We start from the raw sequence: 13,659 nt of genomic DNA, 5'->3' as shown, positions 1-13,659 counted from the left end.
AGAAAACTCTTCATCAGTGGCTATGACTGCTGTCGACTTTGTGGCCATTGTTTCAGTTTATTTATCGTATTTTTTATCTTCTGTTTTACAGTACTTCTCTGACTCAACTGATTTCTTGCATGCAACTTCAAACTGTGTCTTTTGATGAGTTCTTTTTAAAGACCACTTGTACACTCATGTACTATCCAAAAGAAAAATACACTTATTTTTCAACTCAGCATCAGAGAACAATTCAGGAGGAAAAACATACATTCAGCAGCAGCAGTTGCACATTCATCATCAGCTGTATTGACAAAGGAACAGGCTGATATCATAGCATAAACAGGAATAGCTTGAAACAAGATGATCGCCTTCAGAATTTAGGAACCTCCTGGAATCCATGTCACTGAATTTTGCTTAGGTTTGTCCACCTACCCAAGGAATACAGGTTTAGAAACTAGCCTGGCCATGACTCACCCCAGAATCAGTAGCAAAAGAAAGGAAGGCTGAAAGCAGCTTTGTCTCTCCAGTGTATAAAAGTACCTTAGGGTCAATAGTCTTTAAATTATTTCAGGCCTCTGGGCTAGCGTATGTCATGTATCTTTGTTTTGATTCACTTAAACTTTACAGAGTTCCAACATGAAGGTACTTCTTATTTCTTAATATACACTAACTCAATGAACATATGACTAGAAAGGAAATTCTCTCTGCCCTGCCAGGACAAAGAAGTCATGTCAACGCATTCAGCACTGGTATCCAGAGCACAACAGGACGCCAGAACATAGTATGCCTTGCCAACCCACTTGAAACTATAAAACTCAGGTAAACCTGAAGAGGAATTTTCCTTATACTAGAGAAATATTCTCTACCTGTGAGGAAAAAAAAAAAAAAAGAAGAAAAAAAAGAAAAACAGAAGACAAAAAAGATGTAGCAGAAAACCTTGTATGCTGATAGAAAGCAAGCAAGCTGATGCCAGAGGCACTGAAGGATATATTCTGAAGAACGGTTAATCCCCATAAAAAGATTAGTCCCCACCATGCTGCCAAGGTCTGTGTCTAGCTGGATTATCAGCTGCATGCGTTGGCTACAAGAGACAGCTTTAACTTGCAACACCTGACTTCTTCAGAAATACTCTTTGTTTTGCTTTCATTAATTGGCTTTCTTTCTTCAGCCTCCTGTTATTCTCTTCCTTTGAATCTTTTGAAATGTTGCACCCTCTCCCTCCTTCCCAGCTCATATTCACTGAGCGCTCTTTTGTGTGGCAAGTAATCCATGTAGGTGTTTCATAAAAGAACCCCAGTACTCACCCCTTTTGTATTACTTGCATGAAAATCAGCATTATACAAAGTATAATTTGTTTTGGCGTAAGGAACAAAAAGTCTAAATGAAGCTTCAAATTGTAATCTGTGTTATTCTACTTTTCTAGCACTTGGAAGTACAAATGAACCTAAATTGTTCCACTGTTAGAAGTTAAAAATTTACACTTCTAATTTTGTTGTCTTACAACATTACTGTGATTTGTCTCCTCTGGTATGTCATGCACCTAAGTGCTGGGCAATTCCAGAGTCAGATTAGCCAGACAGCATGTGTAAAGTTAACTACTGCTCAAGCTGATGTAAGGGTAATAGTTAAAGCAGGTACTTTCCAAGAGCCATTAACTATTATTTGACAATAGCAAACATCAGACAGGCAGATACTCCACACAGCACAGACAACACAGGGAGGAAATGCCCAACCAATAGCTTTGCTTGCTCAAAAATAAATAATCCTGCATTTCAATTTCAGTATAAAAGAATGAATACATTCATGAAAATACAAGTGAGTTTAAAGATGACAGACTATATGAAATTTCATATAATTCACCTTATACTTGGGTACCTAAAGCCTTCTATAGACCTATGTTTTACACAGTTAACCAGAGTTTTACCTTCACAAGCTCCATCACTAACCTGTCTTTGTTTCTACTAGGATTTACATAGAAATGTGAGTTACACCCTCAGAAGCAAAAAAAAAAGAAAAACAAATACTGCTTTTCTGTACAATGCAAACTATGTTATAGTCAGTCTCTGCAGAGCATACAGTACTGGGATACAACTGATGCAGGCAGGCTAGTCACATCACACTGCTTATCCTGTACGATCCACTTCATAATGCAGTAACACACAAATGTGAACAGAAAAATGCAAGAGTCACAGACAATAAACACTAAATCCTCCTCTTTATCAGGCACTCAGACCCCAGCTCTACTCTGATAGCAAATGGCAATCACTAAACCCTTTCCTTAGTTCAAAAACTTTCCAGATTTCACCCCATCACTTGCTAAGTGATTTTGAAACACATCTTGCTTTCACCACTGCTAAGGGCATCTTGGTCCTCCATTTATTTTCCCCCCCAATGCTTTTCAGATAGCACTCTGCGTAGCTGAATTTGAGAACTATAGAAGTTGCATGCCCACGTGCAAGGCAAGAATTTGGCCTGTAGTCAGTTGGATTATATTAATTATCCTGTTTTTCAGACAAAAAGCAGTTCCTTTTAGAAGTACTTCTGCATTTTAAAGCTTTTCACCTTGGTTTCTTCTAGTTGCCTTTGGAGATTTTTGGGATCCACTGCAACTGGCTCTGACAGTTGTTTGTTCACAGCTACTTCAGATGCCTGGAGACCTGACAGAAGTCCAGATGAGGCATCTTCATAATGCTGGTATTTATCCACTAGGTCTTTAAGGTTATTTCCAAGGATGCTGCACTAAAAGAGTATAAAACAAAAAAGTAAATACTCAGGCATTAAACTGTATGTTGCATTTCGTAACAATCTCAAGGTTATACTCCTCCTGAAATGCTGCATGTTTTTTTTCCTGTCATCATTCTACTGTCTAACTGGTTTCTGAACGACACAATAACTGGACAGGCAACACAGGTCCTCACAGATTGTGCTCATCAAGCATGATTCCATATCAATTCACTGATGCAGGTGGGAATCTGCAACCTAAGCCAGTATCCTAGAATAGGAAAAGTTTTGGGAAGGTTTTTTGATCCTCTAGTGTAAAGATTCTTTACTCTGACACCAAAAACGTAGCCAGTGGAAGCCAGATTTTTATTTTAAAAAAGGGAAGACATTGCTAAAACCCAGACAGATGACTATTGCTTTCATAAATACCTTACCTGTATAGCGAATCCAAAAAAATATGGCTTGGTATGGCACATACACTTCGTTTTGGTCACTTAAGAATGTCAACTAATCAAGATCCTATTAGTCCTCTATGTTGGCAATGCCTCAAAACGTATACAGTGAATTGCCACATAAAAAAGTCATTTGAACTCTATCAGACATTTTGGAGACAGTTTCACAGGCAAAATCTGATTGTACAAAGTCATAATGTTTATAAACTGTTAGTTTAAATATTTATATTTAGAACTTTCCACACGCTGTACTTCAATATTTACATTCGGTACTTGGTCACCCTCTGGTGGGCAAACATAGAACACATTAATTTCATTAACCACTTAACTGACTTGAAGATTCCTTCAACATATAAGCCTATAACTCCTATGTGTGTGAATGAATATATATATTTATTAAAAGCAAGAAGCTTTTACAAAAGGCAAAAAGGTTACTACAAACTCCTGTACAGCTTGGAAGATCTCACTAATAAATTGTGGAAGATGTAACTTTTTAAAAGTCTATCCTTCCAGACTTGATTTAATAAGAAGAGTCTACTTTGTGTTGGGTTTGCTCTGCATATGTATGGTCTAATATTTAAAGCATGTCTATTAAGTCTGTGCTAAATGTATACATGGAAAGGATAGAATTTGGCAAGTTTACAAATCTGAGACCACAAATCAAGCTGCTGGCATAGGATATAAGCTCTCTGAAAATTTTGCAATGAAATCTCCATATTCACACTCAGACTAATCCAATAAATCAGCCGGGGGAAATCAAACATATTAATACAAGGTTTTAGCTCCACTGTTTAAGCAAGCTCAGTGGGAAAACAAAAATTAGCTTCTGTAATTGACAGCCTTCTTCACAAACTGTCTGAGAGAACGGGGTTTACACTGGTTTTGTAATCAAGCCATCGAATACATGTCTTTACAGAACTTACATTTCTGAGCAAGAAAATACTAGATGAAAATTCCCAGACAAAGATGGTACAGCCACAGACCAACACTGTAGCAGTGGACCCTGAAGCTCTACTATGGAGTCTGAGCCACCTTAGAAAACCTTAAAAAATTACAAAATGGCACAGCCAAAGGATACTGACAACGGCCTCTTAAATGGCTCGATTAGTAATTACCTCAAAAGTTTACAATTCCAGAATATTATCAATATTGAACTACACTTTGGGGTTTTTTTTTGAAAACAGATGTTAGACCAGTTGGTGATGTCTGTCTAGTTCTACCAGGCAGATTCCATATGTGAACCCAGCACAGAGATGTGGATTATCTTCTCTCTCTAAGGTATGTGGAGGATCCCGCATTGCTAGTTTCCCATTAGTTAGAGACTAATCTCAGATAGTTAAGGATAAAATGTTTCTATGACAAAGTAGTGGAAAAGAATTGCTACCCTCAAATCACTATGTTCTTGCATGCCTCATGCTGACAATGAAGGTCACATTGGGACAAACCATTTCAGTATATACATCAAAATGAAATTCTGAATGTTAATCTTGGCATAGTCACTCTCTTTTGATACTAACTTTATTATTAGGAAGCCAAGTAAATAGCAGTTGTGGGAAATATCGCAAGGAAGGTAAAGAACTGTTATCCATCTGAAAGTATTACAATTTCTTTCCACCCCAAAAAGCTACTCAGCCATCCCATACTATCATAAACTCAAACAGTTTGCTTTAAGGCTGGAAAGAACAATGAGGAAATCTGCTCCGATTTTTCCCTTATAACACAAGGTAGAAAATTTCATCCATTCAAACCTTACATAGTCTGGCGCTTGACTAAAGTAGATCTTCTAGAAAATCATCTTGTTCTGTTATCCAGCTTCAAGAAACAAAGAATTTACAACTTTCCAAAGTATTTGTTTCACTGACCTTTTTATACAAACTCCCAAATCAATTACAATAGTCTTTCTTACTCAGTATAAATAAAACTTACCTTACTATAGAGAGATTTGAAACGATCTGAAGCAGTATCCAGTTTATTTTGCACTTCAGCATATGTAGCCGACGTATCAATACCATCTTTGTCAACCTTCACACCATCTCTTTTGCTACATGACCTAGCAGCATCTAAAACTCTTTGTCCAGAAATTGTAATATACCGTAAATCACCTTTGTGAGATATAACATCTTCTGAAAAACTCTTCTGCCTTTTCAGTTTGACCATAATCCCACTGAAGTCTGAAGCACCTGCCTCCAAATTATCAAGTTCTTGTTCTGCCTGCTGCAGCCAGGTTTCAAATTCACTATAGTCTGCATCAAACTTCTCAAGTTCTTCTCTTAGAGAACGAGTCAACTTCATTTTCCGTTCTGATTCAGCTAAAGCAGTTTCATACTGAGCCTTCAGCTCTTTCATGTTTCTTTGCATCTTTTCTTTTTCTTCGGGGGAAAGGTAGTGTCCTTGTTTCTCAAGCAGCGCCTGAGCAGACTGAGTCGCTATTATGACAGCCTGTTGCTGCGAAATAATTTTTTCATGTTGAGCCTACAAGAAAAAAAAAATTATGAATGCCACCTTCTCAGATGATTCCATTAGACCATCATTGTCTTAAAACCTCTGCTAAATTCGGTTTAGAAACTACAAGTAATACAAAGTCCTTCAAGATTATAAACAGCTTTTCTAATTTTCATTTTATGAGTATTTAAAGGAAAGCATGACTCCTGGTCACATTTCTGTGCAGTTTCAAAATTTTACAAAACATCCAATGGCAATTTTAGCCAGATATACAGGCCACAACCAAATGGAAGCCTTCAAATATCCCTGGAACTCGGAGGTACTAGTGTATATTATCACACACTTTCCTCTGTACATCTAAAGACAACTCTATATAGTAAAACTAGACACTATCAATCTCTTAATTCTTTTTCCTAATAAAAACTATTTGCTTATTACTTAACATTTAGGGTAGCATGCTTAGTGCAATGAAAATTTTCCATTCAAAGTTGCATTCTAAGGAAGGCAACTGTGCAAATCAAAACGGTTCCATTTACTGTTACTGATATTGTAGCTACCATTACAGACAAACAGACCAAAAGGAGTGAAAGCATCAAACATTAAAAAGAAAACAGATACTTTCTTCTTATATCGAGTGACCAAAAATTACTATCCAATTTTTTAAATTTCATTTTCCTATTTCAAGACCAGTGATTCTTATCAAATATACTTGGTAATAAAACAGGCCCTTTTGACATTAAAAATCAAGACACGTTGGATACGTATAAATTGATACAAGCTCATAAATAGATAAGTTGTAGGAAGTAGAACTGTACGCCAAATAAAATCCATATTTCAAAAAGATTCTTTCAAAAATTCTCCGCTCTTGTAGGTCTTCTATTCCCATGTAAAATAGCTATGTAAAAAGGACTGCTATGCTTTTCTTCCATAAGTACAGTGGGCAATTATCCTATCCTGTAGGCATTAGGTCCAGAAACGAGGTCTCAAAAAAGTCGAAGTAAAAACCTGGTCCATCTCTTTCCTGTGCTGAGGTCTGCAGAGCTGGACGCAGCTTTCCAGGTGTGGTCTCACCAGAGCAGAGTAAAGGGGCAGAATCCCCTCTCTCGCCCTGCTGTCCACGCTTCTTTTGATGCAGCCCAGGATGTGGTTGGCTTTCTGGGCTGCAAGTGCACCTTACCAGCTCATGTCCAGCTTCACATCCACCAGGACCTTCAGGTCCTTCTCTGCAGGGCTGCTCTCCATCTCTTCAATCCCCAGAAGCACCACAGTAGCAGCAAAAAAGTGACAAATTTGCAGTACATTCTAACTACTGAAAATCTTGCTGCTGTATATCACTAACTCCCTAGTGCTTGTTCCAGATTCTATGACAGAAAGGATTAGATTGAACTCACCAATGATGAATGAGGACTGACACGCTTAGCACCTAAATGCTGAATAAACAAAGTACTAGTACCTTGACTTTCTGATACTGCTCGTTCAGATTATCATCTGTGCTTTTCAATAGTCCATCCACCCGAGTTTCAATGCCGTCCTGAGTTTCCAGCAGATTGCCATTGACATCATCCTCCTCTTCTTCCAAACCCTTCACATCTCCCTCTTCAAAGTGTGTTCCATTCTGTTCTATCGCTTGCTTAAATTTTCGGACGTGCTCTGCCTCTTTATCCACATTCGATAACCAATCCAAGAGATTTTCTATCGTATTTTTACTTTCTTCCAGCTGTTCTATGGCTGCAACCTACATGGAAATTTTACAGTTTCAGTTTAGAAATCTTCTTCAGGCAATACAACAGATCATACACAAACAGACCATTTAAAATACATTAACATTAAATAAAATTTTTGATTGATATATATGTTATTGATTATTTTATGAAGAGAATTACTCATCAAACACTGCATTAGTCACTGAAACAAAATATCATTTTAATCTCTCCACACCGTATCAACAATAAGGTGCAAGACTAATCCCCTAAGACATGTAAAAAGTCTGAATAAAGGTACAAAACGGTTGCCTAAAAACCTTTTCTGTTTCCTGTTTAATTGCTGTTGTCATAGCTTTATCCAGCTCTTTTTTGGACTCTTCTGCCTTCTGGCTAAGGAGCAAACACTTTGTTTTAGCTTCATTCAGTTTCTGTTCAAGAATAGTCTTGTCCGCTTGTGATAACTTGTCTCCATTCTCTTTCAAGAAGGTTTCAGTATTTCTTACTATCTCTGCCAGCGTCTGGGCACTCATTCTCATGTCTTTTTGTATCTCCTTTTGAGAAAAAAAGAAAGCAAATAAAAGTAAGTTAATTATTCACCAGAGCTTTCCAACTAACTTCATTGGAACTATCTCTGTTCTAGGGGAAGGCGCCACACTGGTCCTTTCTAACTTGGGAAAGCATGCAATACATTACTAAATTGCAGGTAGGATTATTAAAAACATAAAATCAATTCCACAGGTGACAGTGTTGCTGCAGCTCAATCTGTCTTTTCCCTCATTTTTAAGTCTGTTGTCCGACACTCCTATCCAGACTGAGGCCACTTCTTGCCTTTGTTTCACAGCTCAAATACTGTATTTCCATGTACACAGAAGAAAATATATCTTATGTTTTAGATATTAAGAGATAAAGTAAATCTGCTACACTGTAGTTAGTAAGGCGAATCTCCTGACAAATCCCATTCCTTTACTACCCTAATAGAAAGCTGCAGAAAACAGAGGACTGAATAAGAGTCAGAAACTTGTAGTTATCTTTCTGAGGTGACAGTTTTCCCATATTTATTGGTTTTGGTCGGGTCAGAAATGCTATAGGAGTATTTTTCTTTAATTGCAATCAATCATAATATTTCAATCTCAAAAAACAAATGTTTAAGTCCATTAAATTTCACAAGGAACTGACATTTCATTTTAGTTTTTCCAAAGCAGTTTGCTTTCCTATGACAGAGTCAGATAAAAGGCTCTGCCTCCCAGCTATCTAAGGGAAGCTTTTATTATAACAATAATGATGCTGTTGAATATATTCACCCAGTTACTGAAATAATTAAGGTGGTTTTCTTTCCTTATATGCAACGTAACATTCTTGGAAGCTGCAAGACAGAACATTTGATTCTCATTCTAGTCTACAGGTTTTGCAGCAATTATAGAACAGTTTGGCAGCTAAAACTGCAGCTCATTTCAACACTTGCAGCAAGTAGTCAGAAAGCTTTTCCCGGAGACACTGTACCAAGAAAAGATTCCCTTTCTCCAACAAAGATCTCTGTGCTCCCTTTCAAAAAGCTCGCTGAGGATTAGAGCTCAGACTTCAAAGACCTTTTGTAAGCCCTGACTCCTCTCCTTAAACACACTTCTACAAGGGTGTCTACAAGATATCAGGCAGCAAGTAATAACTAGTCTGCTAGGAAGTTACAAATAGATGATGGAAAAAGAACTAAGCCTATGCTACCTCAGTTCTTCTCTCCCACAGGTATCCCTATTGAGGCCACAAATTCTTAAGGCAGGTAAGTGAGTGACATTAAGAAGTGCCCCAGGGGTATCTGTATCTTTCCACTGACTGTTAGGAGAATTTTGACAAACTAGATGTGTTACTTTGAAGACAAGTAAAGCAAAGCAAGATGAATAAGGAAATTTCTGCCTTTGTAAATTACTAAATCTGATTTGGAGCTCTACAGTATGGTAAACTACTATGAGAAGGAAGAAGAAGAGTACCAAGTTCTTCAGTCTTTAACTATCATAAAGTCAATTAGCATCAGTCAGGATCAAGTAAAAGCTTATAGATGACAAGACAGAGCTGAAAAGCAAGGTGTCAATAAGAAAACACACAAACTGAGAGGGCTCTGTTACAGGAGGATCCCAAGGAGATTGCAAATAACGCTAGAGAAAACAGAATTGAAAGCAAAACAAGAGTGAGGCAATGGAAAGCCTCAGGCAAGAAAAAAATTTGCAACAAAATTCTTCAATATACTGTTAACAGGAATAAGCACTACCCGATACCAGTTAAAGAGTTGATTAGATGATTTTAGCTTAATAAGGAAGTCTGGTGTTGTCATATCTGATAGGAACAATCTTAAGCTAAAGATTCATATAACAAATTTCATGCCTGCTCCAAGACTGCTTCTTGAAACGTCTCGTGCGTTTTCTAGTGTCTTCTAGTTTCAAATTTTTTGTCCTCTCACTGGCATATACTGGAGTGCATTCAAGGGCAGCAGTTTAAATGCACATCATTAAGCCTTTATTTTTAGTAAGCCAAACAAGTCTATTTTACTCTCGCATGACAGTCTTGTAATTCAACAAAAGAGCCTGGTCACTCTCCTCTGCACTCAGACTTCTTTAACTTAGCTGACTAGAACTGTGCATACCTCCTGTTTGGTCTGGTATTGTTCTAGCTCAGCCTTGCTGTCTCCAATAACAAGAGACTCTTGCTGACCGATGAGTCGATTTTCAGTCTGTGTAAGCAAATCGCAGATCTCCTGCAGTTTCTCTTTGCACTCCTGCTGCCGTTCAGCCACGTCCTATATTAGAACAATTGAACAATAAACCAAAACCACCCTCACTTCAGCAACTACCAGACACTCTAATAGGTATTACCTCTGAACAACAACATTGCAAACCAATCATTTTAAAAGTATGCTGTAAACATGATAGCAGTGGTATACAAAGCAAGATGAACATACAGAAGTTATGGGTAAATCTCAAATATGTTGTAAGTAAAAGAGACCATGTTTGATGGAATTGCTTGATAGAAGTCTGGCCATGCACATATGTGAAAGATGAAATCTCCAAATAACAGGAGTGAAAATCCAGTCGCTTAACCGCTGAAACCTGTGATAAACACTATTAATTCTGAAAAAAGGATATCAAAACAGAGGTTAGTTGCAGTTGTGAGTTAGCTCTTATTTGTATGCATAATGTTACCTGAATAGAAAATGCTGACTTTTTAAGCAGTAGAAAAGAACAAAACATGCAAGCTCATTATTGTTACTAAGTCCCAGAAACGTTTCTATGCCTCTCCTCCACTCAGTTTCATGTTTTTTTGACAAAGTATGGCAGAAACAAATGGTAAAATAAATACAAAGTCATCAGAATGCTAAACCACTTTTCATTATGCTTAAACTGGGAGTTGAGGTGGTGGTGGTTCTGAGTCTTAACAGTGCTTCTGTGTAAGAAAAGGAGATGCAGTTACACTGCAGCATCTTATCAGCCCTCCCTTGACTCTTCAAAGGCTGCTTATGCTTGCCAGCTGCAGCCATGCCAGCTGAGGAGTCCCAACATGACTCGTAGCTTTCCCCGTGTCCATGCCTAGAACTGCAAATATCTTAGCTGATATACTCATATGTTTGTCCCTCTAACCTGTTTCAGTCAAAACAGGCCACAGCAGCAAGGATCTGTTCAAATCTAGTTCTTTGACTATAAAGACCTAGAAAAAGATTACACAAGCAGACGGCTTGGCAAATCAGAGGGAAAGAACGTCTTCAGCAGGACAGAAGTGATGAGCAACGGTGGGGGAGAAAATTCATTCATCAATACAGCTGCAGCCAGAAGAGTTCATTGCCTTATAATCATTGATGTATGTAGCTGCTAAACAAACAACACCTGTCAGAAACTTCAAGTAAATTTCTCTCATTGCTAGAAAGAGCAGACCTTTAGTCACTTCAGGCTGTACAGATCCTAATGTCCAAATCTACGTCTGTCCATAACATAACATGCTGTTTCTGTGACTGTACCAATGGAAGACAAAAATGACAATTTATCAGACTTATCAATACCATCTTTGTAAAACTATGAACGCATCTGTAGTAAAACTGAGAAGATAGAAATAATATTGCATGCTTAAAATCCCTCATCTGTAGACAAAAACATTTAGCACACATTTACACAGAAAGGCAAACCTTCTGATCACCCAGCTCTTGTGCTGCCTGTAATTGAGTCTCTAAACTTTCCACTCGAGATGTTATTGCTTCCTGTACTTCCTGAAAAGATTTCTGGGTGGTATTTAGGAGCCTCAGCAGCTGTTTGCTCTGATTAGGAGAAAGATCTTGGGCATGTTCAGAAATGAAGAACTGAACATCAAACGCAGTGGACTCCAGTTGCATTTTTTTAGAACCAAGCTCTGCAGCACTGTTCTGTAAATGAAGAGAAGGAAACGACTAGCAAAAAAGACAAATTCAGTACAAATAAAACACCACCCTGGCAGGGGGGTTGGAACTAGATGATATTTAAGGTCCCTTCCAACCCAAACTATTCTATGATTCTATGAAACATAAAGATCATGATCCTTTGTACTTAGCCCCTACTCCAAAATGCTTTTGGGAGACAGTTTAGCCACAGTAAATCAAACCTCGCTGCCAGAATCATTCTGACACATTCAGATATGACCTCTGAATTTGTGTGTGGTTTGCCTCCAGGATAGTCTGCATCCAAGTAATAAATAAGATGACCTTGAGTACCACTATTTCTTTGCTCTCTCACGGATGTCCGGACACTGGCTGACCTTCAACTTTGGAAGATTTATGGCAGGTTAGGTTTAACATTTCTAGGTCTGAAAACCCAGAAATGTTAAAATATTTACTTGGAAGCTTTCCCTTTCTTAACTTACCAAAATAAAGCCCCATTTCCAGCTGCATGGAAAATTTTGCCCATAGCTACAATCTGTGCAGCCCCTATGACATTATCAGGCACACTGCAAACCTACTAAAGCTCAGCAAAATAATGTCATTTTTATCATTTATACATACAGAGGTGTATGAACTCCACTAAAAATTTGATCTACTTCGTTTTTCATTACTCATTTCATGGAGCATAATGAAGACGCTTTTTATCTCTCTCCATCTTCTGGTCTCACATGTAATTGATTTGGAAGGTAATTACATTTCAGTAAAGATTCTAGAAATTATGCATGAAGATCTGATTTTTATCACTAAAATACTTGTATTATAAATTAGATTTCCCCAAATGGTCAGATTTATTGCAACAAATGTAAGAAGAATCAATAGCTTTCTCAGTATGCCAAACTATCAAAATATATTTTCAAGATAATAAAATCTTGTTGATATACTTTTTATTGGATCCTCAAGTAGCTGTCTTAAGTAATTAGTTGTAGTTGTCTGTTTAAGGGGTAGAGGTTAATGAGCAGGTATACAAAACCTAGATAATAATTAATAATAAATAGCAACATTAGTCAGAAGAACCAACATCTGCCAAAAAGGAGACTTACTTTAAGTAGCTGTAAACTTCTCTTCATCTCTTCTATATCATTAGTATTCACTACGAAGTCATTCACAATTTTACCATTTTCTGTGATCCAGTCTGAAAATCTCTGCAGTTTGCTTAAAAGTTGCTGGTGTAACACTGCAAGCTTAGACTAGAAAGGGAAGTTGTATATTTATTTATATCTCTGGAGTCTAGTCTGATATTTTCTATCATCTTTAATAGAATCATACGTGTATTTTTATACTAAAGCAAACAAAAATAAAGCAAAACCAAACCCTTCTTTTGAGCCAAATTAGCTTTAAGAAAGAGAAGATAAAAACATACACTGATAAAAACTTACCATTTCAGAGTCAACAGCACTGACTATTTGTTTTGCTTGTTTTGAAGACATATCACAGACCACCAAAAAAGCTTCCTGCAAACACTCATAGCTTATCTTCAGCTCTTTAAGTTTCTCTTCAGGAATATTTCTGTGACAAAACTTCAAAAACTCTTCTGTCAGCTTCATGTCCTTTTTCAGAACAATTGCAAAAGTAGCCAGTCCTGATTCAAATGACTACAAAGAGAATATATAAAAAATGCACTACTCAGCACAAAAAACATTTAAATCCTAATTATTGTAATTATATTTTAAAATTCCCTTTTTTAAGCTAAGGGATTTTCCCAGCAACCATCACTGAAGCACAAGCATAAAGAACACTTTACTTACCTCTAATCGTTCCAGTTCCTCTTTTAGGATTTCCAGGTTGTTACTAACAGGCTGCTGGTTATCTAGGTGTTTTTTCATATCTTGAAGCACTGACAAATGCCCTTGCATTTTCTCTGTTAACGTTAAACACTGCTGTACTCCATTGACCTGACAATGAGTTTTAACAA

At 37.3% G+C, this 13,659-nt stretch overlaps 1 protein-coding gene across 13 annotated transcripts in view; it reads right to left on the bottom strand.

Moving 5' to 3' along the window:
* DST (dystonin) overlaps positions 1-13,659 on the bottom strand; it is a 140,964-nt gene that overhangs the window by 95,039 nt on the left and 32,266 nt on the right. For 9 of the 13 annotated variants that reach the window (XM_069851456.1, XM_069851455.1, XM_069851454.1 and 6 more), the window contains exons 18-26: positions 13,493-13,639; positions 13,124-13,339; positions 12,788-12,934; positions 11,463-11,696; positions 9,933-10,085; positions 7,618-7,851; positions 7,051-7,332; positions 5,082-5,627; positions 2,545-2,721 (exon numbers count right to left, since the gene is read on the bottom strand). In XM_069851456.1, coding sequence (XP_069707557.1) covers positions 2,545-2,721; positions 5,082-5,627; positions 7,051-7,332; positions 7,618-7,851; positions 9,933-10,085; positions 11,463-11,696; positions 12,788-12,934; positions 13,124-13,339; positions 13,493-13,639 — 2,136 coding nt within the window. The remainder of the gene's footprint in view (positions 1-2,544; positions 2,722-5,081; positions 5,628-7,050; positions 7,333-7,617; positions 7,852-9,932; positions 10,086-11,462; positions 11,697-12,787; positions 12,935-13,123; positions 13,340-13,492; positions 13,640-13,659) is intronic. The other 4 variants (XM_069851459.1, XM_069851460.1, XM_069851461.1 and 1 more) reach the window with 1 other exon arrangement.

The sequence above is a fragment of the Phaenicophaeus curvirostris genome, chromosome 2 (assembly GCF_032191515.1).
Source record: "Phaenicophaeus curvirostris isolate KB17595 chromosome 2, BPBGC_Pcur_1.0, whole genome shotgun sequence".
NCBI classification, from domain to species: Eukaryota; Metazoa; Chordata; class Aves; order Cuculiformes; family Cuculidae; genus Phaenicophaeus; species Phaenicophaeus curvirostris.
The sequence above is the reverse complement of the archived record's forward strand: the minus strand, read 5'-3'. Positions and strand labels throughout refer to the sequence as shown.